The 27,622-nt window shown below is 45.3% G+C and overlaps 1 protein-coding gene across 3 annotated transcripts in view; it reads right to left on the bottom strand.

Annotated features, from left to right (window-relative positions):
• PDE4B (phosphodiesterase 4B) overlaps positions 1–27,622 on the bottom strand; it is a 196,249-nt gene that overhangs the window by 28,900 nt on the left and 139,727 nt on the right. For all 3 annotated transcript variants that reach the window (XM_074152140.1, XM_074152141.1, XM_074152142.1), the window contains one exon: positions 26,194–26,243. In XM_074152140.1, coding sequence (XP_074008241.1) covers positions 26,194–26,243 — 50 coding nt within the window. The remainder of the gene's footprint in view (positions 1–26,193; positions 26,244–27,622) is intronic.

Genomic DNA, 27,622 nt, shown 5'->3' with positions numbered 1-27,622 from the left:
AAAGCTAATGGATTCAGCATTTCTAATGGCACTGGCTGAGCAGGTAAGAGTGACATCAGAGGTCAGGATTGCTATGATATACACTCAGCAAAGTGTCTGCTGTATAGCGCATACGCTGTACACATATATGCCCCATACACGCCTGTGCCACTGCCCTCCCCATCGAAGGCTCGTCGGGACTGCCACGGGGTGCGCTCCCCGCAGGGCTGCCACCCTCTGTGTCCCCCCACGTCCTCGGGGACGGGACTGCCTTCATAGGGATAGACCCTCTCCATTCACCATACCCATAAAGTAATTAACTTCATTAATAACTTGTATAGAGACCATACATTCAAAGTTTGAAGCTACACGGCAGAAAATAAATGCTGCCAGAGAGTAATTCAGCAACGAGCTCGCGGGGAGCGCCTGGCACAGACACGTTTTAAAGATTCGGTAAATCTGAGGCTCTGCGGCATTGAAAGTTCATGTTTTTTCTGTGCTCACAGAACTCCAAACATGGCAAGTAATCTCATTCTTGCATACTTCTGTGATACATATATCAAAAAGCAGGTGGAAATAGCCAAAACACACAGAACTTGGGCGTATTTTCCTTTCTACCATGCATATTCTCTATCAACTACTTCATCATGTAAATTCGTTGACCTGGAAGGGCTCAAATTCCTTGTAATAGAAAATGTTTGCACTGATATAACTCACACAGGCTAAATCATGATTTTGGGAATAGGAAAAAAAAATCACCTCCCCAGACAAGCTGAAGCAGGGCTGGCCTTATGTTTAAAAAACGAACCGTACGGTGCTACTGTGCCGCGTTCCCCTGCTCCAAGACTCCTCGGTGAGCAGGACCACCGCCCACGGCCAGGGCGCCAGCTGTAGCAGGAGAAGGAATAGGCTCCCTGTGACACTAGACCCTAATTTAAGCCATTTGGGGATTTCCAGCCTTGCCCGGGGTGGGTGGGGGGCTGCAGGACCTGCTGCCCCTGTCACCTCCTGGCAGGTCTTCACCTCCCAAAGAACCAGCAGGGCAAGACCAAGAACAGAAATCTACATTTGATATTGAAGGATTTATTTTCCCCAGAGCTGAGGATAAATCCAGGCTATTCCCTGACTTTGTAATCTGAGTTTTATGTAACAAAAGAAAATAAAAAGAATTAAGGATATTTCATCCTAAGGAGAACAATGCAAATTAGGAAACTTCAGGTCTTAGGTACAGAAAAAGAGGGGTTTGGAACCAGGTACTGCCAGCTCTAAACTCTTTAAAACTATATTTTTATTTTTTTAGAAGATGAGATAAAAATACAATGAATGTTTTATGCATTCGACATGTTTTTTAGAATTTTTAGCAGAGTTGTGCAAAATAATTCTTCCTTCCCACCGGGGTCTTGCAGCAGGAGCTGCCTTTCTGCTTGGTTTATACTCGGGTAAAAATACGAGCACTATCACTTATCTCCACCTTTTCAACAAAACCATTTAGAGGACAATAGATTAACGATTTAAATGGAGATGTTTTGAAAACTGCCACTTAAAATATCTCTAGTCATTTCAATAGTAAAGATAGAGTAAAGTGATAATAAAAAGTTCTTGCTAAATATCATTTTAAGGAAAAAAACAGGTGAGTTCTGCTACTGTTCAAAAGCTGTTTCGTGCCCAGTCTAGAAGAAGTGTATTTCCATGGAAAAGCACCGTTAACTGTTTCAGAACTTGCTTTTTTTGACACCAAACACATTTCCACTGGCCTGCCCACAGCTCCATCTGGGTCTTCAGACCCAGGGAGAGATACACCACCTGCACCCTTGGGCAGCTCTTTTTAAATTCTTCAGTATCTTTTGGTCTTGACTAATCTCATTATTATTAGTTTTCACCCCTGTGAAATGCGGCTCTGGTTCTGTGCCTCCCTCCAGGTGTCCCCACGTCTTTCAGCTTCTCCACCTTCCCTGCCATCTTTCCGCAGTCATTTCTGAACCTGCTGCTGAGTTTTAGCTCCATTTGCTCACCCGGTGAGTACGTCAAAGAATACCACGTTCCTACGGGTTTCACGAAATTAGACATTCAAGAAGAAGAAAAGACACTGTCCTCCTCGACGCAAGACAGCCCGAGCTCAGCCCTTCTCAGAAACGTGGTAACTGTCTCCTAAGACACTTCCTAAGTGACTCAGACTGGGACCAATCAATCTGGAAACCTCAATTCGCATCAAACCATCCCTCCTTGGGTTACGTGGAACTCTGCGAACTCCCTGTTTGTTAACTTGTTGGGACGATTTACAAATAAATTGTGTAGCACTGGCTGCGATTCCACAGATAAGGCTAAATTTGCACCAGGTGTTTTTGAAAAGCAGCATGTAAAATTAAAATACATACTCGAGGTCCCTAAGGAAATGTTGTAAGATACACAGCTATCCAAAAATAAGTCAGATTTAAAGCCAATTACAAGTTGATCCTCTACGAGTGTAATAACTTTCTGTGGGAATGATCTTAAAAGGGAACAACATAGATTTTCTAACTTTCTAAAGTTAGAAATAATTTCTAAATAGTCGTTAATATTTTAATTTATATAATAACTATATAAATAAATAAATAATTTTAATTAATATTTTCTAAATAGTCATTATTCATGGATATATACCACATTAATCATGTTTGAGCATTTTAAAATTAACAGTACATTTTGACACTGATAAGGGAAAACATACTTTATAGCAGAACCCAACACAGACCCTCCGAGAAGGAGCAGCTCCTCCCGTCCCGACACCCTGCCCAGGGGTCCTGCAGCATCGGCCCCGGGAGACGGCACGGCCGGTGCTGCCTTCGATATCGCACGATACAGGAGGGTAGGGTACAATACACTCTCCATAGCCCGGGATGCTTCAGTGCCAGAGCTGCCCGACTGCTTCTGCAGCGGTGGCGGTGTGAGGCACAGGAGGGGACTGGAAGTGATGGCAGGGTTAAAATGCAAGCGACAGAACAGAGGAACCCTACAAAAGCAGGGGGAGAAGAAAAAGAAGCATCAGAGGAGAAAGATGAAGCGCATGGGGATTCTCTGGCTGAGCGGTATCCAGCGTCACTACCAGGATCCAAATAAACAGTAAACAGAAGTTTAGATGCTACAGGACACGTTCTTTCCCTGAAGTCAGAGCGAGCGTCCTACTGACATCAGGAGTGCAACACCCGCTGCCAGAAACCACTTGTAGACCTTCTCCGCTCACAGAACTTTGATAACCTTCCTGGTACCGCTGATGCACACGGCCACGTACGGAAGCGGTCCTACGATTTCTGGATACGGTCTCCTGGAATACTATATGACGCGGCCTCAACTGTGTCATGTTTCAGTTTATATTTGGGTGTTGCGTAACCAAGTCCTTACCCATAAAATTATAACCGGCATTTCCGTCATCTTTTCTGCTGCCCCGCATGAAATCATTTCCGAGACAGAATAAAGAAATAATTAACGAAAGGAGTTTGTTTCAGTTTTCAAATATTACGCGGTGTTTTTGTGTGACTTTCAATCCCGGCGGCGATTCGGCGGGAACTGAGGTGAGGTTTTGTCACAGGACCTGATTTACTGCCCATCCATCAGAGGACAGACTGGCCGAGCCTTCAGAAGCAGCACACCCTTTCATATTTTTCCGTTGGCACTTAGAATGCTCTAGCGGACTTAAATGTGCCAGTATTTTGCAATAACTACATTTTTGGTATTTTTTGCCATCTATTTCGTTTTCATCTCTGTAAAGTGACGGAACATGGAATCACAGAATGATTCTGTCACTGGAGAAGTGACTTAGCAGCCCATTTTTAGAAGCTTTTTCTCATTTACTGACTTGGCTGTGTCATCATTTTCTCATAGTGAGACCTGCTAATGAATCTGGACTTGAGGATTTTTTTTTTCTTGAATGTTTGAAAAGTGAAAGATCATGGAATCATAGAATCACAGAATGGTTTGGGTTGGAAGGGACCTTAAAGCTCCCTCAGTGCCACCCCCTGCCCTGGGGAGGGACACCTCCCACCAGACCAGGTTGCTCCAAGCCCCCTCCAACCTGGCCTTGAACCCCTCCAGGGATGGGGCAGCCGCAGCTTCTCTGGGCAACCTGGGCCAGGCTCTCACCACCCTCACAGCAAAGAACTTCTTCCCGACATCTCATCTCCATCTCACCTCTTCCAGTGTCAAACCCTTCCCCCTCCTCCTAGGGCTCCCCTCCCTCATCCAGAGTCCCTCCCCAGCTTTCCTGGAGCCCCCCCCTTGAGGGACTGGAAGGGGCTGGAAGGTCTCCCTGGAGCCTTCTCTTCTCCAGGCTGAACCCCCCAACTCTCTCAGCCTGTCCTCCCAGCAGAGGGGCTCCAGCCCTCTCGGCATCTCCGTGGCCTCCTCTGGCCCCGCTCCAACAGGTCCATGGATTTTGGAGATCATCCACCTTCCTGGGAGTGGTTCAGCATAAGGGCACATATGGATTTCATCAGAAGGACTGTGACGTGTGGCAGATGAGAAGAGGGTTTAATATGAAGAACTCTTGTCCCTCCACCAACCCCACCTGTACCACGCTTCCCTGCAGCCCCTCGCTGCTGCATGGCCGTGCCTGCAAGCCCAAGCACTCGCCCTCGCCGCCACCTGGGATATCTCTGAGCATGAGGGCAACATTATCTGCCGCTGCAGCCGTGCAGGCTGGTTCCTCTCGTAACCCACAAACTGTCCCCATCCTGTTATCCAAACGCAACCAGCCCCGGGAGGCAGCAAGGCAGGATAGTCCGGCAGAGACCCTTGTCCCCAAGAACGGTGGCTTTGCCCTCGGCTGAGACAGGAGATGAACCAAGTTAGGAACCATTATGAAACTAGATCCAAATGCCAAAATTCAAAGTGAATTTTCCTCTCTCCTGGGTCCCTCATGATTCTCCCGTGCCACCCTAGTCCCCCTTAAAAAAATACGTTAAGACATAGCATGTCTTCCTTCTGGCACAAGTGTAAAGGCTAAAAAGTTTTAAGAGTGGCCAAAACACCAGATCCCAAACAGGTGAGTTAAAAAAGCTGGAGAGGAGTTGCAGTTCTCCTCTTTGCTGAGTAGAATATTGCAGGTGCCAAATAACTAAGTTTTCCATGATCTAGCAGGCTAATATTACTAACGGGTTTCTATCTTGTGAACAGATTGTCCGATTTGGCAGGCAAGAAACGCTGAATACAAATATTTGCAGAGATCTTTACAAACTCGGCTCTCCTCAACATTTAAAGATCAAATTATGGACTGACCGTACTGGTAAAAGACTTAATGCCTCATTCTGTGCAGAAAAGAAATAGTTAGTTCTAATGGATCGTAACGTTGCTCGTAAACCTTAGGCATCTGGAGTTTAAGACTCAAAAAACCCCCTGATAGTCTTTATCACAAAGGGCTGCTGAAAAAGTCAGAAAAACTTTTATAATGAAGGCTAAAAAGCAAGGGATTGCAGCTTAGAGCGCTCCTATTCCACATGCAAAGCCACTTGTTTACAGTCCCAGTAAGACATCTTCGGGGTTATTTACTTTTAATTGCATCCTGGCTGCAATAAATTGCAGCTATTTATAATTATAAACTTCTTCACCATTTGAGGCCGTCCCTCCCACAAGCGCTCAGCTCCAGCCTGCCTTCGGAGCAGCAATTCATCTGAGACTCGAGGGACGGCCACTGAGGTCACCGAAGTGCCCCTTCTCCAGTGATTCCACTTGATTTAATAAAAAAAATATGATCACTCTATCTTAAACTTACCTCAACAACAATTCAGACTCAGGATCAAATCCGTTCATTTAAAAGTAAAATTAAGAAGAGCAGTTGCTCACTTTTGCCTTGGAAAGGCTTTAATTCTGGATCTGTTCCCAAATCCAATATGTACAACGTGGCAACAGGCAGGCACTGAAACGTTCCCCCAGTGTTTAACAAACTGATAAAATTCAACAAAACCTGAAGCAGACAAACACCCTTAAGAAACTAAAGATTAAAATCTAAGTATTACAGAGGAAAACGCTTCCTAACTCCCACTAGTGACAGGGAGACATGGTCAATAATGAGCAGACTTGGTGGCCTGAGCTCCACTACGGCTCTTAGGTGAGCTGGGGCTTTTGGAGTCCCCATGTCCTTCTTTGGGAACATGTAAATGTTTATCCTGGTGCATGAAACCACTTGTAGGCATCGAAAACTCTGCTTTAGGAAATGTTTGAAAGCATGCTCCCAGGCTCCCAGCTTGAAAATAACATGATGGGTGAATAACATTCTCAGTGTGAATCCACAGGGCACAACCCCTGACCCAGAGGTTTTAGGCACATTTGAATATTTTGCTTATTTGCAGAAATTTAAAATAATTTACAGAGTGAAAAAAAAAAAAGCGCATGCAGATATGGATATTTCTTAAAAATCGTAACAATATACATTATGAGTCTTTATCGCTCAGAATTCATCAGAGGACTTGAAGACAACTCATTTTTAATTATACAACATACTGTATTTATTATAGATTATCATAATTGTTGTCATTATTATAGATGACAAAAAAGATTAAGACGACAAGGGAGATCCTCTAGTTAATCATGGGAAGTACAGATTATTATTTTGTGAGCGGTACAGATATCATTAATGTTTACTGAAGGCTTTGTTTACATTTCTCAGTCCTTGACTACTAACGCCTAAGAGCTTATATCTAAGCAAGCTGGCAGAAGCCCTCTCTGGGGGATCCTCACATCCCATCTGAGCCACAAAAGACCGATCCACCAGTTGAACTCATCTGATACCTGCTTGATTTTAAGTCCTAGGGAAAGTTAGAGGAGAGAAAAAGAAGGGAGAAGGGGGAGAAGGGCAAGAAAAAGAAGAGTGTTCTGTGTGATTTAACAAGCTACTCGTGGTCACGGCTTAGATAAAAGTCACATAGATCCACATCACCAAAGGTGCACCCTGTAGCTCCCTCCCAAAAGACTATGGCTATTTTAACGCCAGAAAGCAAGATTCGTTATATGCCCTGCAATAATTACTAGCCAGTGTCTAGCATCACTCTAAAACCTGGGAGCATGTTCAGTCAAACAGGTTTATCAACAAATGACATGCCAAAACTTGATAGAATAGGGACTTGTGCAGGCTGTCAGCCATTTACCCTTTGCCTTCCCTAATGTATCTGTGGTTGCTTACAGATTGTGCGGACATGTTTACATATTTATCCTTGACAATGCCGAGTGAATAACTGACACCAAATAATTTATTTGTTTAATGTATCCTGTTAGTGCATTCATGACTACCCACGAGCAGAGAGCTATTTCCTTGAACTAAGCCATTGTTCTAGCCGATCCAACAAATATATTTGAGAAAATTGTTCTGCAGATGGGTTTGAAAATTCACAGGAAACAAAATCAAGGGCACAGAGCACAACTGCGGTGTTTTGTTTAAAATCTGCAAAGAAAATGTCCAAGTCTGATATCACCATCCCACAAACCGCAAGCACTGAAAACACCCTGTATCCTGGAATTACAGGTTTCTTTTATAGATGCCCTGTAAGTTTCCTGATATTCAGGGAGCCTATGGACCAGATTTCCAACTTTTTTTCAAGCACAAAAGCTAGACATGTAACAAAAAGAAGGCATGATTCAAAAGCAAGATGTATCCAGCGGAAAACTACCCAACACCACACGTGCTGGCACTGCTGCCAGTGCAGGAACATGTTCCCTCTTGTAGGTCTATGGACACTTGCGCACTCCCAGTCCGCTGGACCGCGGGGCTGGAATGACAGAGTAATCTCAAATCATGGGAACGACAGAGTATTGAGATGCACTTCCCGCCCCCCCCCCCCCCCCACCATTTCATTGTATGCAATGAAAGTAATTATATCTTTTGCAAAGATAAGTGCAGATGTGCTAAGAAAGGCACAAAGCCCCAGCACCTGTGGAACAGGTGGAGCCAGTACGCTCTTGAGCAACTCCCCGAACAAATGGATGATCCTGCCCTTCTCCCCACTCCCAATCATATTTTTGGGACTCCAGTTCGACCAGTAACTCTAGCTGTCCCCTCTCACATTTCTCACACCTGCAGCCTCCCTCCGGCGCGCGAGGGAGGTGGGAGGAAGAGCGAAGGGCTCTTCGTTTGCTCCCCGGCACGATGCCGCTGGTGCTGGGCACTGGGAGAGACCGGGAGCAGGGCCAGCGGGTGCCGGAGCTCAGCGGGAGACGGGCAGGCTGTAGATGGCGTGGGCACGGGCACTGCATGCAAATGAACAGAGGGCAGCGTGTCTTCAAGTCACGCTTTTAGCAAAAAGCTATTTCAGAAACTTGGACTTTTCTATTACACAGCGGTTACACATGAGATGTTGGTAAGAGAGGCCAGGGCACTGAAACCCCTGCAAAGGGAGATGATGGGATAATCTGGGAAAGCCACTGCTGGAGGTACCCTGAAGAGGTGGCACTGGAGGAGATCCAGCTGTGGGGGAACGCAGACAAAATCTTAACACAAGCTCAAAAGCAGCAGAAACAATGGAGTCTGTATTCAGAGATGACAGAGGAAGATAGAGGCAAAAAAAAAAATGAAGTGAAAGCCTTCTGCTGCTAATTGCGAAAAATGCCAGGAAATGAGTGAGATGCTGCTGCCAGGAATAACGCTTAGGATACTGAAATTGTTGATGAAAGTGTTTGACATGCACTACAACATCAGGCAAAACGAGGCCAAGATTTTGGGGGGCATTTTTCTTTTTGGTGGGTTTTCTTTCAAGCCAAGGAGCCAAAGAAATGAACTCTTCAGTTATGCTGCTGAGGAGTCTGGCATTGTAAGTTCCCTAATTAAAGACAGGTCCTTTCTGGGACACACCATTTCAGCTGCCCAGAAAGGCTGCTTGGGAAAACTCAGCCCCTAGAAAAACAGCTCCGAAATTGCTGAAGGCGCCAAGGCAGTGATTAAAACAGGCCCCGCCAAGAACATCGGGGACACATCCAGGTTCAAACTGGAAGACTGCAGGGAGCAAGCAGAGACCCCCTCACCAAGCAAAGGCACGGGGATGGAAGAAAGCAATGAGAAAGGGAGAAAGAAAAACCTCCTGCCTGTAGGGAATGACACAAACCCAAACCGATGCAGCCATCCCAAGAAGGAAGAAGCCACAGCTCATTTAACCGCCGGAGCGGAGGCTTCCAGTGACAGGAGGAATGCCTGCAGCGTGACTCGGCCGCCGACGTGAAGCGCAGGAGATATCTGCTAGTCACTCAAGTGCCATAGTAGCAGCGATGTTTCTGAGTCAACAGCCAACGCGCTCGCCGTCCGACCACTGAGCCAGCTGCAATGTAATCTGAGCAACGCCGATAAGCAGTAATATTAGCCTGGAGAAATGTCACTGGGATGGGGGGGGGGGGGGGGGGAGGGGGGCCTCATCTGAGCTATCTTTAGCCATCTAAAAGTTAATCATCTAAGCTCCCCGCACAGTCAGTGGAAAGTGGCTGGGACCTCCAAGGGGTGATCCTGGTCTATTCTCAGCACGACGGCTGCAATGGGCTGAATCACCCTCTGGAGGTGCCTGTTGATCTCTGTTAACTACAGAAGGCACCTCTCTACCGTAGTCACAGAAACCAGCTGGAAGGGACCTCTGGAGGTCACCTGCTCCAGCCTCCCACCCGCAGCAGGACTATGCCCAGCTAATCACCAACATCAGCCTAATGCTCAAGTAGCTGTAGGGCACCGTTGGACACCCCATACCCTTCCTGTCATCAGCCACCAACTGGACACGCAGCCTTCATCACCACCCTTAGAGCTTGGTGGCCCAGCAATATCCAGCCCTGTCAACAGCCCGTCTGTCCAGCCAACACCGCTTCAGCTTCCACATGGGAATGTTGGGGGAAACAGTGTTTATTGCAGCAGGTAAACCTACCCACAGCCCTCCATGTCCCCACAGCCAGGCCACCCCCATAGGCCTTGGAGAAGATCAGGGCTTTCAAGCACGATTTGCCCTTGGCAAATCTGTGTCTACTCTTCCTGATTTACTTTCATGTCCTTCATGTGTTTGGAAACAATTCCAGTGGACACCCTCGGTGACCTCTCTGGTGACTGAGAAGAATCTGACTAGTCCGTAACTCCTCAGATCCCCTTTGCCTTTCTCAAAGAGGGACCTTTTTCCTGTTGTCACTGACCTTGGCAGGGGGGTTGGACTAGATGATCTTTGAAGGTCCCTTCCAGCTCCTACCATTCTGTGATTCTCAAGCACCGCAATTCTTCATGAATGACACACACTGACCTTACAGCCACATCAGCCAGCTTTTCCAGCCTTAATCCTGTCCAACGCTGTGGACCTGAACACATCCACCTCCTCTAGGTTGCCCCTAGCCCGCTGCTCCCTCACTGCCCTCCATTCCTCTCCTTCCCAAGCAGACTGGGGGGTGCCAGGGCCTGGGCAAAGACTTCCTCTGTGAAGACTGTGACAAAAAAGACACCGAGTACTTTGCTCTTTCATGTACTGGTAGTTACTAGGCTGTTTCCCCCCTAGATTAATTTTTTTTCCAGAACTTTCTTTCCCTTCTCCATACCCACATTGTAGTAGTCCCCTTGCTAGTCACAGCTCCATCAGCCTTTTGTCTGCCCAACTTCACCCCTCACACCCAAACAGGGCTTTTATATCCCTCCCTTGTTCCCAGTCCTTTTCACTTGTCGCCTGCTCTCTTTTCGCACTTTGACTCACTGAGAAGCTCCTTGTTTCACCGAGTTGGCTTCTGCTGAAATTCCTGATCTTCTTGCACGACAGGATGGTCTGCTCCCGAGCTCACAGTAAGTTTTCTTCAAAAACCAGTGACTACTTAAGATTGGTCTATAATTTTTAGGTGGCTGAAGTTAGGTGAAATTAATCTTATGACAATGATGAAGTCTTGAGACCAAGCACTAAATGGAAGCCCTCTGCAGCAAACGGAAGAGTTTTTGCAGAGCCCTGGTGGTGGGCAGCCCATCCCCTCAAGCCTTGCTTTGATCCTGATTCCTGCAACCCACCCCGAGGTGAGCGGCAGGAGATCAGTCATGGGGGCCCAGCCACCGTTTTGAGGCAAAAATGAAACATTTCAAGGAAACTCATACCAAGAGGTCAGCCTGGAGCTAGAGCCAAGCCCTTGATGAAACCAGTTAAAGCAGAACTGGACAAACCTGCAAAAGTCCTGATTATACCCACCAGTACTGGTGTGCAGGCTGGTTGGGGTGGATCACCAACCAGGTCATGAGAATCAGGTCACCGAGGACCCACACGGGCTGGCAACTCACGGAACAGACCACTAACTGTTAGCAGTAACTAGGCAATCGCTCACCAATTAGTTTAGAATAGGGTGATTGTGGTTTATTATCGTGGGAGCTGGAGAAGTCACTCAATTTTGCCAGGCTTTGAGACAACAACTGCAGGCACCCACAAGCAGCACTTATCATTCGAGTTAGTCTTCTAATATCAGTGTCCAGGGTCCCCTGGGGTGAACAACAGGATACCAAGAGTACCAAGAGCATCGCAAAACACCTTGCAAAGAACTGGATTTACCAAATGCTGCTGGGAGAGAAGGACCAGAGCTTCAGTGGGCATTGCAGCAGAGTGCAGAGGAGGTTTCATCATGAGTCTTCATTCCTGCAGATTAAATAATGCTAACTTCTCTCTTCCACTGAGGTGGAGCATTGGAAACCACTCGGAAAGGACTAGCTAATAAAAAGTCAGGGTCCTGAATTAAACTAAAAAAGTACTCTTAGATTTATTGTGTGTGTTTACATGTGCCAGATACGCAAGCACTCTAAAACAGCTGTGTAAACCTCAACTTTCAAAATGCTACAGCATAAAGATTAAAGATCAAGATTGCCAAAGCAAAGTTAACACTGCACCTTTTGCATGACAATGAGGTGCAAAAACGAGGCGTAAACACTAAGAGCACCTTAAGGTAGCTAACAGAAGCCTATGAAGCTTCCCAGAGAGGTTAATTTCTGATCTGGAGATAAGCCTAAAGGTTTAATCTGAAATGCTAACGAGGGAGGAAAACCGGGGAAGTTCTGAAGAAGGATTTAGATTGTAGATACCATCTCATGGTAGGGTGGGATGGAGTGTTTTATCACAAGGCAGTCCCCGTTTCTGCCGTGTTCTCCCCCCCACCCCTCCATGGCAGCCACCCGGAGCGAACAATACAGCGTGGCTGCCACAAATCAGAAGGGTAAGTGACAGTGCTTTTATGGTGCCAAATGGAAGTAACAAAATGCAGGAAGCATCTTGTCAGATGTCACTTAGCAGTGATATCACGGGGGAATCTGGGAACGGGATTTGCCTGCATAGTAGGAATTCCTCAGTCCATGGAGAGGGAGAAGCAGAAATGGCAAGAGGGGCAGAATCTAATCTTGGCCTGTCGAATGAACGGGAAAGATTGCTCAGTTCCAACTTTATCTCGGCGAGCAAACACACCGTTTGGCACATTATCGTTTTACTGACTGGGCTTGATTCCTTGTTGTCCTGTAGGATTCCTGCTGTAATCACAAGACAGGAGGAAAAACACAACGCAAGAAAGTACCTCTTGTACACAGGGTCTAACAAAACAAGTGCAAAAGACTGACAGCACGCTTAAAGGAGAGAGCTGCAAGGGGAACACTGAAGAAGATTTTTCAGATGATGTTTTGTAAGGAAATAAACGCATACTTTGAACACATTTCTGAAGATAGGTCACAATTACCAAGGTCATTACGAATTTTTAAATTAAGTCAATCCCCATCGCACCTTCACTCAACACGCTCCCCAAAGCGCAGCGAAAACAGCCCAGAGCTGCAGGCTGGGGACGGAGATGGCCACTGGTTTTGATGGACTGCAGAAGGCAGCCTCCAGCCCAGACCTAGAGCTGAGCCCGGGGATTGAAATCCCAATCCCAACTCCCTGTAAATCCTGGGGAGCCCAGCCCGTGTTTTTGTTTCTCTAGTCAAAAAAGGAAAGGCCGGATCACAATAAGATGAGCATTTCATTGTGTTAGTAGCACTGTTTTCTTCAGGAGCACATGGTGTGTGTGTGAATGCACGAGTGTGAGAAAGACACTGAAAAATCAGGATACGATTATGAAATTACCCAGTTTACCTACTTAGGATTTACCTGTACCATGCTGTGTATTATCTCATTTGATACATGTGGGCTGGCTCGGAGAGGGCTGGTAAGCTCACACGTGCAGGGAAACCAACTCGGATCCTGGAAGCAACATCGTTGTGCTAACAAGGTGCTCCACCTAAACTAATTAGCCCTGCCTTTCAACAGGCTTAATTAGGTGGGGCACCATCCCGTGCTGTTGTGGCTAGACGGCTTCCGGTCCTGGAGCTGGCTCACCCACAGCCAGTCTGAGGACTTCTGCGCTTCGTTACCTGGGTGCCGTGCGCTGAGGACGGCTGGGTTGGAGCGGGGGCCCTGGCCCGCGTCAGCCCGTAGCAGAACCCAGGGGCAGCATCACTCCCCAGCCCTCCTTGTGTGCACCCACCTCTGCAAAATCCCTGCTGCCGCACCGAAACTCCTCCTTGAGAAACCATGACTTTCACAAAAGGCCTACAGAAAGGAAGGAACTACTCAGACAGACCCACAGCAACCAACAATTTTAAGTCAACAAAGGGAAAAAAACCACCCTCAAAACATGAAAGATGGCAAGGGACCAACTGTGCTCTATTTCATAAGAGCTCCGCAAGCCACAAACAAAAAGGTCTGCATTTGGATCTGCCACAGAATTCAGATGGTCCTTTCATCCGCATACCCATCTGCAGCCATTAAATCAGGTTTTGAACCGGCTTAACCCGGAGATAATAAAACTTATGGTCGAAATAGTCTATCGGAGTGAAAGTCCTCTGAGTGTGGCGAAACAAATACTGGAGTAGGAAATGGCAGAGGAACCTCAGGGACGAATCCTTGAAGTACAAAGCCAATCTACCTGGAAAGCTCCACTTGGCCACTGGCATTAGGCAAAGTTTATTAATAATCCTTAGCTCTTCATGAGGCAAATTATTCAGAAATTTTAAATGAGGGTCAGGATAAGGCTACCCCCATCACCACAGCAATGTAGAACAGGCTACTGGTAAAATGTTAGACCTGTTTTAAATCAGATTCCTTGGCTCCTGGAAAGGTTACAATTTAACACAAAATTGTCCTTCATCTCCTCTCAATTTCATTTCCTTAAGGTCTTCAATATGAAAGTTAAGAATGTGGCTCCTGGAAGCATCCCAACCAGAATTCATAGGAATTCCTTAGGACACAGATCAACCTTCGTGTCCGTATACCCTGCTCTCAGCCTTGGAAAGACTGGGCATACAGTCCTCCGTTTTGTTTTGAGCCACCATGTCAGCCCGTTTAAGTGATATTAATTATAAAATATAATTAAATGGCTTTTTTTCATGGCTAAATGTAATTTCTTGAAAGCATTATCCTTTAGGATGGAAGCTTAAAAAACTGATTTACTTTGGAATTTTAATCTGTTTTCCTACAATAGATATTTTACGTACCCAAAGGGTAACAATGTCGGCCTCACCGATTTTGAACTCACCTTATTTGAACTTTCTGCCCTTATTTAGCCTCTCAAAATAACTGAATACGACTGTTCTCCTACAGCTGAAACCCCGAGATACTGCTGCTCCGCACTGAGCGGAGCCACTCACATTGCAAAAAATGATCTGTTTTGACATATTTGGTTTTCAAGTGATACCCTGAGTAAGCCCTATCGACCGATCCACAATTGTTCCAAATGACACTGTGGGAAGGCAGAGCATTGCTCACTCCAGATCGTGGGTCTGTCACAGAACAGAACCAAGAAATAGCGGGAACAATCTGAAAGTACACACAATTTAAAAAGTTGTTTCTTAATCCGTGATCCTCCAGCTTTTGAAAATGCAGAATGTTTTACCTGTTAAGCTAATGGCCTTCAAACAGCTCTCTGGTGGCACCCTGGGACGAACGGATTCAGTTTTTGCACGTCCACACACTGTAACTATGAATATTCAGAGTGAGCCTCAAGTCACAAACCCAAAAATCTTCAGACCTGCAGTAGCTGACAACAGAGCTAAAGTATTCATTGTGCTAATCATCTGTATTAATCTACCCTAGCGAACAATTTCAGCTGTTCGTAGCTGTGACTCAGTGTGCTTTATGTTTACTAAACTGCATGTACAGCCTTTTAGAATAATCTGTTTAAAATCACAGAGTAAGTCCCACGGGTAAAAGGGTGGGGAGGAAGAGGGAGATGTCAGTATCCTACGAACCAGCATCATTTGTTTTGACAGCTTTTAATATTCCATATTAAACCCTTCACGTGCTGATGTCCACCGTGCCTCTGTGTCACCGTCAAACCGAGGCCATCACACCCTGGTTATCAGCCTTTTAAAAGCTGTGTGTTCGGGACACGAGTCAGAACTGGACTGTATTTTCCCCAACATTGACTTGGAAGTGCAAGCACTTGCCCAATCCCTACAGCCAGCACAGGTAAGAACAGCCTTTCACTCTCAAAATACATTGAATTAAGGCCCTCAAAATGTATTTATTTAAGCACCTCAAACCGAGTTCAAGGAAATCCAAATGTCAGCTGTACTAAAAGCACCCTTATTAACCATCTCAGTTAGAATATCACATTAAAGGGACATGGAAATGGAAATGTTCCCCACTGAAGGTCAAATATGGGCTGGTCTACTGCAGACTATTCCAGTGGTTTCTTTTTATCCTTTAAGTTTTATGAAATGTGGCACCTTTCAGAATTTCTTACATTTAGCAGCAGAATAGAGGCACCTCATGTTAGCCTTGGCCAAGGTCTCTGCACTGTCATTCACCTTACTTCTCTGAAGTGATTAACTCTGTGAAATAAATTCAGTGAAATTCATACAATTTCTGTGAAACATCTGATTTTAAGCCGCACATGACTTTCCATTTAAGGCCGTTTGCAGTAAGAGCCATTCTAGCAGCATATTAAATTGACCACATTTGGATGTGTTACAAAGGCAGGCTCAGAATGAGCAGCTGCTGCTGAAAAATGTGGTGTGAGCATCGGCTCTTCTTGTGTTTCTTTTTTTTTTTTTTTTTTTGTTCCTGATCTATAAAGTGCGAGTAACAAATTTTTGGCTTTTACCTGGATACTACGTTCCCACTGGAAGTGGACGGAAATATTTAAACAGTTTCACACAATATAGTTGAAACCCAGGAAGCTGCAAAACAGTTGGTGACACTTCAGTAACAGGAATTTCGGGAAATACCCTGCCCAAAGAACTTGAATGAAGATGAAGGCCCAGCGTAAGTATTTGACTGGGCTCTGGATGTGGACCATGTCCCATAAAGTATTACTGCTAAAACAGAAAATCCTCTGGTTAAGACTGGAAACTCGTATCTGGATTTCTCTTCTTCAAGAAGTAGCTTTGGGAAGAAAAGGAGGAAAACATGACATGACTGTCAAACAGTAGCAAGATCTATTATTGACCAGCCCTGGACTTGTGTTTGCCAATGCATCTCCAACTCATTAATGTTTACTACTTTGAAGTTTTGCTAGCAGGACTGTCTCCACACTGCGTTCAACTCATACCACATCCTCTCGGGCTGTCCCAGACCAGCGCCAGCGCTCCCAGCGCGGATCCAAACGTCCTGCACTCCAGTCAGGAACAGCAGGGCCGCAATTTCAGGTTACTTCTCATAAAACTCAGGGAGGGAAGGAGCCAGGGAGGGAGGGAGGGAAGGGGAGCAGGAAGACAGGCTGGCTTTTCCACTTCTCAGAATAGCAGGCTGGTTTCTCAGAGAATGCAACGATTGCTAGAATTGTGTCCTGCTTTTGTCAACCTAATATAGGGTATTTAAAGAAAAAGACATTGCTTGTAAAATGTGACATTTTAGAATCATTTTGATATAAAGCCCTAAGCTTATAAAACCTCCCTAAACACATACCTGCAGTTAAAGGCGTAACTGGACTCAACCCATTTTAAATGAAAACACTGAGGTGTTTGGAATATGCTCTAAGGGCCCTGGCAAGCTGGATCCGAAGCCTAGCTCTGAACACCTGGAACCTGGAGTCTTTTAGATACAATTAGAAATTGTCTGCTTAAGACATTTTTTTAACAGTGTGGAGGTGTGGTAGAAGAATTTTCATATGCAGAGATGTTTAATTTCCTCTTGGAAAGGTGTATTTATCACAGCAGGATATTTATACTAGAATATCTACATTAAAAAGCACAGCTCTCTTAAAATTAAATCTGACTACATTAGTAATTAGTACTGAATAATGGCCACTGATCATGGCTCCTAGTAAACAACAGAAGACAGTGTCTAACCTTGGGTCAGATCCTACTCTTCCAGTCGATGAAAGGTTGTTTGCCCCTGGCCTTTGACAGGCACAGTACTGAATGTAAAACCAAAAGACACTAATCGTCAAATCAACACCCTACTAGATTGGGGTGTGTGTGTGTGTGTGTTGGATTTTTACATTCCGAATTCCTAAAATGATTAAGTGCCTGAAAGCACAACAAAATCAATCAATGATACCTTTAACATGAAAATATATTCCACAGGGACGGACGTATTTAGATGTTTTAAAAGTCTACTGCTTTAAAAAATGTAAATCTTTGTAAGCATACATATTTTTCCCATGAACTGAATTAACTTAAGAACCTGGCATGTTTTATTAATAACCATAAATAATTAACAGTTGTTTCCTTTCTGTCAAAAAAGTATTGCAATTATACAATACTTAAGGCTGTCATTTACAGACACTTCTCACAGAGAAAACAATATTACAATAAAATGTTTCATTAACTATTAGCGTAACATTCTTCACCAGTTGCACAATGACATTATGCTTACATTAATAAGCTTAACTCTGCTCAACTAGATAAAGCTTTTTTTAGTCAACCAGGAAATGAGAAGATACTGACAATAAAACCAGAGCATTTCTGGGTGATTTGAACATCGAAAACAGTCACTACGTCCACTGTTCAGAACCACCATTTGGGAATCGGTGAGTCTAAACCGTATCTCAGAATGGATGCAATTCCCTAACTGAATAGAGGGAAAAGTGCGTTTGCAAACCTTTACTCCCTCTTTTAACTCTGCCTGGATTATACATTGATTTTAAAAGCTCTTAAAGTTTTAATCATTACAATTGTTATCCTATAATTGTAGGGTCAACTTCGGTGGGCGAAATGTCTACCCTACAGAGGACAACGGGCGAATCCAAATTCTGTCCACCGAGGCCAGCACTTTACCCTCCGTACGTGCCCCTATAAATGAGAATCCAACACTGCTCCCACCAAGACTAATAAATACGAAACAGTCCGCGGGAGTTCCTGCCCAGCTACGGACTGAACGATTTGGCCGCCGAGAAGCAAAACACAAAGTTAGAAATACTTACTTTTCAAAACACCGCAAGAAAGCAACTGACACTTGGAATCAGATCCTGCGGGAGGACAAAGTTTTGAACATGGGGACTGTCCAAGGAGAGGCGGATGGCTCTGGGGTCTGTGTGGTGCATTACCCTGGGAATGTCTCTGCACAGATACTCGGATGCAGCCTCTCACACTCCCATGGCCAGCTGTGTCCGGGACACAATGCTGCAGCAGTGAGCTCAACCTCGGGGGAGGAAGGAGAAACTTATATATAGCTGCTGTGGGGATGAGCCGATGGGTGCTTTCGGGAGTCCGTTTCAGCTCCCACTGGCTGGAAAATGCTGATGATATGGAAGTTGAAGGGGCTCAGATCAGTGGGACAATGAAGAACCCTATTCATCACTAAGGCATGCACAAACTGTGCCCCACGACCTAAAAAAAATAACCCGGCCTGCCAGAAGTTTGGTTTGGGTGTTTTTGTTTGTTTTGGTTTGTTTTTTTCCTCAGATCAAGCACACATTTCTCAAACTCATATGGAACTGATTCAGTACACTGAAGACTGCGATGTCAAAATCTCACCCACAGCAACTATTATCATTCTATGCAGAAAACAAAAGAAACACAGATTTTATCAACTCTGATATTAGCAATGGCAAAGTCTCATTGTCTTCACAGAGGCGTTAAGCAATCCAGCACGAATGGGAGCAGAGTCAAGCCATGCCGGACTTTCAGGGCTTGACCTGTGCTTAAAGAGCAGAGTGAATATAGGGACACAATGAGAGCATGCCCCTATGAAGATCTCTTCATTGCCACCTTGGGTTTGCAGTTGCCTGGATCATTCAGAAAGAAATCATCCATCAGAGAGAAGCCCTTTTAATAACCTATGACTTCTTTTATGGTTTTATCCTACGTAACAGAGTGTGGTATCACCAGTGAAATGACAACCTCAACAAAATACCCAGTGGTTTGGCTCCTCAACTGTTCTTCAAAAACACACTGTTGCTGTTGATTACAACATACCTGCTTATCTTGTCAAAGGAAAGGTACTCCCTCCACCTGGGTGAGGATGCCATCTATATATGTCCTTAGGTTTTCAGCTGGCAGCCCCTTTGGAGCCTCTGTCTGATGGCCAGAGCCATTCCTGACAGCGGGCAAAGGAGAACTGCCCAACCCAGAGCTGCCTTCGGCAAGGGGAGGTAGGTATCTCCCCAGCCACGGGAATGAATGGACGTCTCGGCCAGCCCAGGAGGGCCCAGCCCGCCTCAGAAATACGGCAGGACGGCGTGAGTGCACGCAGGGAGTCCCACTGGCACCGCGGCCGCTCGCCCCACGGCCGCAGATGGCAGCTGGGCCCCAGGGAGTGACAGGCTCCTGATGGTAGCAGCACGTGTAGCATCTTCATGTGACATCCACAGGTGGAGCGGAGGGGAAAACAGTTTTTATCCGTTGCTATGGAGTCATGATTAGCTTGTGTGTCTTCAGAGCCTGCTGAGGAGAAATGAAGGCTATTTTCTTATATAGATGTCATGAAATCAATCCTTGCAGAATTTCTGGAGTCAAAGGCTAAACAGGTTTGCCTGAATACCTTCTGTTACTTGATACACAAATAAATCTAGCCGGGAGACCTAAAATGAGTGTCATTTTTCAGCTGGAGCTGATCGCAGAAAAATTACTCTTTAGTCTCATTTGGAATTGTTTATGTGCACAGTAACATAACAAAAGTGTCTTAAGTAAAATGCAGCAATTATCTTCACAGAAAACGAGTCTCAGAAAATTAAGCAAAAAAAAAAAAAAAACTTCCCTTATTGCAAAGCATAGTGACTTCACAAGAAATTTTTCCCTTATTCTCTCCAAACGCTAAAAGAAAACCTGATGTTCTTCTTTTAAAATGTGTCTGCCTCTAGGTCTTTGGCACAGGTTTACTGATGGGAGGGCCGGCAATCTATTTAATGACTGCATTGACGTCAATAGCATAACTGAAATACTTACTAAGATGCATGAGTCCAACTTTCAGGGGGTGTGTGTTCCCAGGCAGGCGCAACACACGAAACGGACTCTCGGCGGGAATGAACTACCCCCGGAGAGCGAGAAACAGCCTCCGGACATCCCCAGCGCGACCTGGGGCATGGTCAGCCCTGCTCGTTTGTTCTCCAGGTCACTTTTAATGTTCGCTTTGAAACGCACTTTTATTTCTCCAAGCAGCAGGAATCACTTTACCATTCAACAGCCTTAACTTTCCCCAGTCACATCATTAAGCTGGTATCTGCCTGATTTCTTTTACAGTTTTGCTTAGTTTCTAAATAATCTTAGTTTTCTAAGCATCGTTCTAGCACTGCATCCTTTAAGAATAATATTTGTAGGTGATATGTAAGCCTACAGCACCACTGAATTTACTGCACACAATTTACACTTCTTAGCTCAGCTGTTTAGTCATACACGGCTCCTCTGGCACACTTGTTAAAAGCCTGAAACACCACATCTACTCGACTTGGACAATCTGTCCCAAAATCAAAAAGGCCAGATCTTCAGCCAAACTCCCTGCAGACCAACAGAATTTCAAATGAATCTTCTATTTTGTACATCCCCAGAGCCATTCTCCACACGCCAAGCAGAGGAAGTGTGGTGCAAGAGCACCAGCTCCATATTAATTACTTGGGATTTATAGATATTTGTAACCGAGAGCTGACTTTGATGCACGGGGCTTGTTAACTCCCACAAGAAGTCGGGACTCTCGTTAGCACAAGCACCAGCATTATCCAGTCTTTTGTTTATGCTTTATACAAATGTTCGTGCACGGGTCTGTGTACATCTTACACCCACATACAAAAAATGAAAGAGTACAAGTTTTGAGTTCGTGTAAAGGCATGTGAGAAGTGCAGACAAACGTGCAGATGTGCAGGAAAGCAGAGGCTAAGGCACAAGCAAGAAAAATACCAATCTTTCACTCCCATCCCCAGAGAGGAATTTTAACAAAGCTTTAATCCCGTGAGCCCTGAAAAGCCCGTGTGTGACATATCCCGAAGCGCTACATCCCCCCAAGCCTCGGGTTGCAAAGCAAATCAGCTATATTCTATTGCTAGGTATATAATTAATTGTGAGGACACACTATAATTATGCAGTGTTGAAAGTATCCAAGGGGCACTCGGTTGCCTGCTCTGGAGAAAAGTTTCTGCAAACCCCCTCACAGCTCCTGAATGCGGCAATCAGTGAAAGGTGATTTAATTTAGAGGGAATTAGGGCCAGTGAAGTAAAGAAATATGGAGGAAGGAATGAAACTAAGCAGGAACCACCAGACTTGTTTCTGGCTAAAGATTTTACTAGATGAATCAATTGGGTAGGATCTAAAGTACTGCGCGCAGGTCTGGAGCCCTCAATATAGAAAGGACATGGACCTGATGGAGCGGGTCCAGAGGAGGGCCACCAAAATGATCAGGGGGTTGGAGCACCTCTGCTGTGAGGACAGACTGAGGGAGCTGGGGTTGTTCAGCCTGGAGAAGAGGAGGCTCCGGGGAGACCTCATAGCAGCCTTCCAGTACCTGAGGGGGGCTACAGGAAGGCTGGGGAGGGTCTGTTTACAAAGGCCTGCAGTGACAGGACGAGGGGCAATGGTTTTAAGTTGGAGAAGGGGAGATTTAGATTGGATATTAGGAAAAAGTTCTTTACTATGAGGGTGGTGGAACACTGGAACAGGTTGCCCAGGGAGGTGGTTGAGGCCCCTTCCCTTGAGATATTCAAGGTGAAGCTCGACGAGGTCCTGGGTCTAGTTGGGGGTGTCCCTGCTGACTGCGGGAAGGTCAGACTAGATGACCTTTGGAGGTCCCTTCCGGCCTGAACCAATCTATGAATCTATGAAGGCCCTTCACTGATGCCAGGGGAGGAGAGGGCTGAGTCGGGAAGAGAAGGCGCCGATGGATTCACTGAGCCCAAGGTAACACAAAGGTCAATGAAAGTAACTGTGGCAGAGGCCACATTTGAAAAGAAAACAACAATGAGAATAGGAGAGAAATGTCACAGACACTCGCGTGACGTTGTGTTTATTCTGTAACTGCTGCCCAACTACCTTTTCTGCACCAACCACCATAATCCTGGCCCTGCCCTTGCGCTCTGTAATGCTACACACCGCTAAGGAACCTCCTGGTCTGAAGTATTCCCAGTATCCTTCCCAGCTGTGAAGTACTGGAGCTAATTAAGGATTTATGTACTTTTTGCTTGGGCTTCATATTTCCATGTTATGGTTTCTCAGTTAATTCATAAAAGCAATTTTGTTCTTGCCTGTGATCTGCAGTTATAACAAAACAACAGGAAAAATCTGCCAGATTTACTGAAGCTGATACCAAGGACAAAACACAGGATGTTCAATACATATTCCTCTTCCTTTTATGGCTGTGGTTCTAAGGTTAAGAAAGCTCTGAAATTCACAGTGACATCAGTATGGGCTTTGAAAGCACTTTGTCCCCTGAAAAACCTGGCCAGAATTTTTCACGCTTTCAAGAAAATCAAAGCAAAAAAAGAAAAGAAAAAAGAATTTCATAATTCCGCTGCAGCTCACTCGTTTCACCATGGGCCTGGGTCCTCGGTGACGCAACTCCTTGGGAGTCCACGAGCCACACATTTGGCTCCTCTCGCTTCGAAACAACCAACAAACCCCGTATGATTCTAGCTGGAGTAAACAGCTGGCGTGTATTACTTCCAGTGCAAACACCGAATGTAATTTGTCTCCCCCCAGGGTAATTTTATTAATGTATGCTACTTTGCTTTAAACCCTGAGTTCTGTACTTTTCGTAACAGGGTATAAATCACTCCACTAATGACAAATAAAAGGAGACATATACGAGGTGCTCATACTGATGTCAACTGATCCGGCTAAAATCTATGAATCAATGTGTGACACGGGAGAGCTAAAATAAGCTAAAATACAATCCTGAGCTTTGCCGGCTAACCAATCTAGAGAATATAAACACATTTCGCTTCAAAACACATTCTTTTATCTAGAGGGATGTAACGCAGCCTAGTCCCAATCAAAACATTACTGTTTCCTTCTCCAAAACTTTCAGGAAAAACTCCCGGCATCCTTTCAGACACAGGAGCCATTGGCACATAACTGGAAGTGTTCCGATAGGAAAATCTCTCCTTCCTTTCATAATTTCCACAGCAGAAGCCATCTAGGGGAAAAAAAAAAAAAGCTGCAGACACTGAAAAAAATATTCCCCTAAAAATCTTTGTTCTTGCTGCATTTAAATGGAAACTTCCTTAGAAAGTAAATGACTGCCATTGTTTTCTGCTCTGCTGAAATGAGTTACAATATGTAAGAATGGATGGAAATAGGTAAAGGAAGGGAATCACCCAACTGATCAAGGCAACCACTGGATGGAATGACCGTGGCCTCCACGAGAAACAAGAGAGGAACCCGGAACGCACTCTGGGCAGCAAAGCGGGGCTACGAACGCAACAAGTAAATACGGCCAGAAATTCAGAATGGTCCTGGCTTATGTGCTAGAACAGCACAAAGTAAGAAAGTCAGTAACTGCACCTCAGCAGCACAATCAGGCTGTTGGCCAGAACCTTCCTTCAACATGTCAGAGCCGCTGTCCCTCCTCAGCCAGCTCACAGGGGTGGGACGGTACGGCAGATGTAGTGCCTTACGCTGGCCAGGAAGGGATGGCTTCAGCCTAGAGACCAGATCCTGCGAGATCTGGTAAAATTCACCAAGAAAAATAATCTGAAACAGAATTTAACCAAGAGCCCCAGGCGTTTTCACTAATAATGTCAATATGGGCTTTTGTCATGCAGGAAATAACACAATTTCCTATCAATCTCAAGACAATTTCTCATTCTTACCTACAAACTGTCACAATTCACTTAGGTTGTAATGATACAAGTCCCATTTTATGTTTCATTTGAAGACTTCACCTAAAGTCCACTAAGTTACATGGTCAAGAACGCATTTACCCGAGGGGCCACGAATCCAGCCCAGCCTGCTCTACAAATTCCACAGGCCCTTTGGTTACCAAACAACAATCCACAAACAGCTCATTTCCACATCTGGACATTTTCTTTTTCACAGCTCAGGTAAGATGTCACTATAATTTATTTTAACTATATCCACCTATCCACATATAATTACTAGCACTGAAACATTAAAAACCATGAGTCAGGATCACAAGGTTAAAAATGCTGCAAGTTGGATTCTTTTCAGTTGCTTTCTCTTTTTGAGCTTTGCAGGATAACACAAAACTTGCTCTGCAATTATGTGCGTCAGACCCTTCAATCAAAAAGAAAGCTGAAATTTTCATGTGTTTAATTTATTAGAAGCTTGGATTAGCTAAAAAGTAACGAGTATGGCTCACGTTGCCAATAGTGTAGAAAAATATCCACAAAGTGTTAAAAAGTTGAAAGCAATTGTTTCCACAAAAAGTGTTAAGAAAATTAATCTAAAAATTCCTGGAACGGAATTCTCTCCTTGTTATTAGACTCTGTAACCTATATAAACAGATCTATGGAAAGGTTATGAAATTTTCCATTATTTTCTTCACACAGGCCACAAAATCAAAGTCTTGCTAGAACAGATTTTTAAATAAAGTGACGAGTTGCATTCCTGCTCATAGCCCTGACTCACCACTGCTCACAGAGAGGGAGTGAAGGAAAAGGCGCTTAAGACCGTGTTGACCAGTTTTCATTCTGCATCAGAAGTTTTCACATTCCATTAATGAGTTTTGAGGAACCTAATCTGGAAGTCTCCAGAACTATACGTGTCCCCAGACAGTAAATAATATACAGCATGAAAAGGAATGATAGTTTGTTACCCAGGCTTCACACACTGTAAAAATTAAGCTTTATTAGTCCCTCCAAGCACGTAATTATTGGAAAGGCTGAGATTAAACCTTACAGATGGGCACTCCTCCAAATCTTATCTCCTTCTCTGTGGGAGTAACCTTAAAATTAGCGCAAGCAGGGCCAACTCCGCTCCTCAGAGGGGTCCCACAAGCGCCCAGCACTGCAAGGCTAAAGCCAGGTGTAAAAATAAAGAAACCTGTCACAAGCAGATTGCTTCTGCTTCCCATCCTCAGCATTTCACCCTTCCTGCTCCCACCCTCACTGCTCCCTGCCTCTGCTCGCTCGGCTCACGCTGCTGCCCACCCCACCTTGCCTGGGCACCCCAGGGAGACACTGAGCCCCCTTGGGGGTTCCTCGCTTGCCCTCCGTCTGGCTGCTTCGCTCGGTGTTACTCTCCTCCCTGATCGTAGTCAAACCTGCTGGCATTTGCTGTGGTCTCTGACCCGACACGGGGGTGAGGACAAGGTGACCGAGGGACACCATGTGCAGGGGGGCGAGCAGACAGGGAAGAAGATGCGATTAGCCACACTCACTGACTTCTGCTCTTGTTCGATTGCTAAATGCAGATTTCAAAAGACCACAAGCAAACAATGAAACAACAACAACAACAAAAAAGCCCTTCCAGGGCAGCCTAATAAAAGCAGAGGAAGTTTCACCTGAGAAAGGTTTTTTTTGAGATTGCAATTTTTACATAGATCACATGGAAACAAACTGAAATAAACAGGATAAAAAAAAAATACAGCTGTGTCTGAGCCTGTTCGAGGCCTGTAGGCTGGGACTTGTCCAGGCCTGTGCAGCACAGGGACTCAGAAGAACAGCAGTCACTGTGGCCATGACTATCAAACCAAAATCATGTTTGTCTTTTACGCTAACACACAAGGATAAACCCAAACCCCAAACTATTAAAGTAACAATATTTTGGGCCTGATGGTTCCCTTGTATTTGGTTTCGCACAAGTAACCCAGAAAAGCCCAGAATTGCAGCAGGGGGAGGGGGCAGAGAAGCAGCTGTCAGTAAAATGATGTGCAATACCTTCGTCTGGGTTTGACCTCGCAGGTGATTATCAAAAGTCACACACGTACCTTGCAGGTTAACTCTGGAGACAGGGGGCTGACTTGTTGCTGGGGATCTCCTAAGAGGGACAAAGAATACTTTATCAATGGGTATTATTTTGTCATTTCAAACCCTGTTGGCAGTTCAACCTGCCAACTCCCACAGCTAAAAATCCTTTTTCGTACTCACAAAGAAGCCCAAAACACTTTAAACTGATTTGGCAGTTAATGAGAGGCATCACTATATCTGTTAGGAAAACCCAAAGATGTTCTGTCCCCTGGCTAAGCACACACACACACACACACATGCTGAAAAGATGGTACACCAGGAAAGATGTGCCATCATCCCACCCTGCCTTTGCAACTTCCTGCTCAAAATACGCCTGGAAGTCAGCGAGGGCCGGTCTCTGTGGCTGAAGAGGGTCGGTGGGTGCCACAAAATGAAGGTCTTCTTCTGAAAAAGCTTTTTCCTACCAGGCCTGGACAAAGGCCTTTCCTACAAAGCCTGAAGTAATGTCAACTGCTACACCAGTGTGCAGGCTGCAAGGCAATGCCTTAGGTAAGGTGACAAATGTATGGCTTTAAATCCTACAGTTAATGCTTCGAATTGCAGCGGGAAGCACGTGAAGAAGACACTACACTCACTAGCGTAAACTCTGAAGACGTTTTTCTGACTTGGAGCAACAATTTCATCAGAAAAGCCTGGATTTCGAAAGGACCAAAAGCTGCTTGAAAAACTGGCTGAAGTCAAGCAAACAGGGTCTGACTGGAAAAAGGGTGCAGCATTTCGCCAAATGTCAAAATATTTCATTGTAAGATTTGCCAAATAAAACTGTTAATTTTTCAAGCTGAAACCATAATGTACTTAGGGAAGAGAGAGACTTCTTTTTTAAAGAAGTTAAAAAGAGTTGACACCAAAGTCAAGATCCTTCATTTTGGATTGAATGTGGTATTTCAGGCTGACCAGAAATGAAACTTTGGGCTTTTGCTTCCCTAAGAAGTTTCTGATACATTTTAACTGAAGCCAGATTTCCCCACACTCTCTCCTGGCCAACCTCCTAACCCTAATTTTTTTTGAGTCAGCCACTGAACTGAAGCATCCATTATTTGCCAGCTCTCCTTTGAAGCTGAAATCAAAGCAAGTGAGCGACTCAATTCTGCTGCAATTGTAGCTCCGGGGGGTTCTTCAGAAGTGCTCCAGGAAGGCCTCGCTAACCAGGTAAGGTCTGTGTTGGAGCAAGGCAGCTCCAGTCCTGCTGCAGACCCTTGTCCCCAGCCTCCCGACCTGCCGGCGGGGCTCCAAAGCCTGCTCCCGAGCGGCAAGCTCCCCCGGAGCTCCACTTGCCAGCTGGGCTTTCAACGGCTGGGCTTTGGTGGAGGGAGCTGCGGGACCCAGATTCTTCGAAGGGTTCAGCACAGGGCGCACACGTTGGGCGCCGACTTCTCCGCAAATCTGTCC

Source organism: Numenius arquata, chromosome 8 (assembly GCF_964106895.1).
Source record: "Numenius arquata chromosome 8, bNumArq3.hap1.1, whole genome shotgun sequence".
Classification (NCBI taxonomy): domain Eukaryota; kingdom Metazoa; phylum Chordata; class Aves; order Charadriiformes; family Scolopacidae; genus Numenius; species Numenius arquata.
The sequence above is the reverse complement of the archived record's forward strand: the minus strand, read 5'-3'. Positions and strand labels throughout refer to the sequence as shown.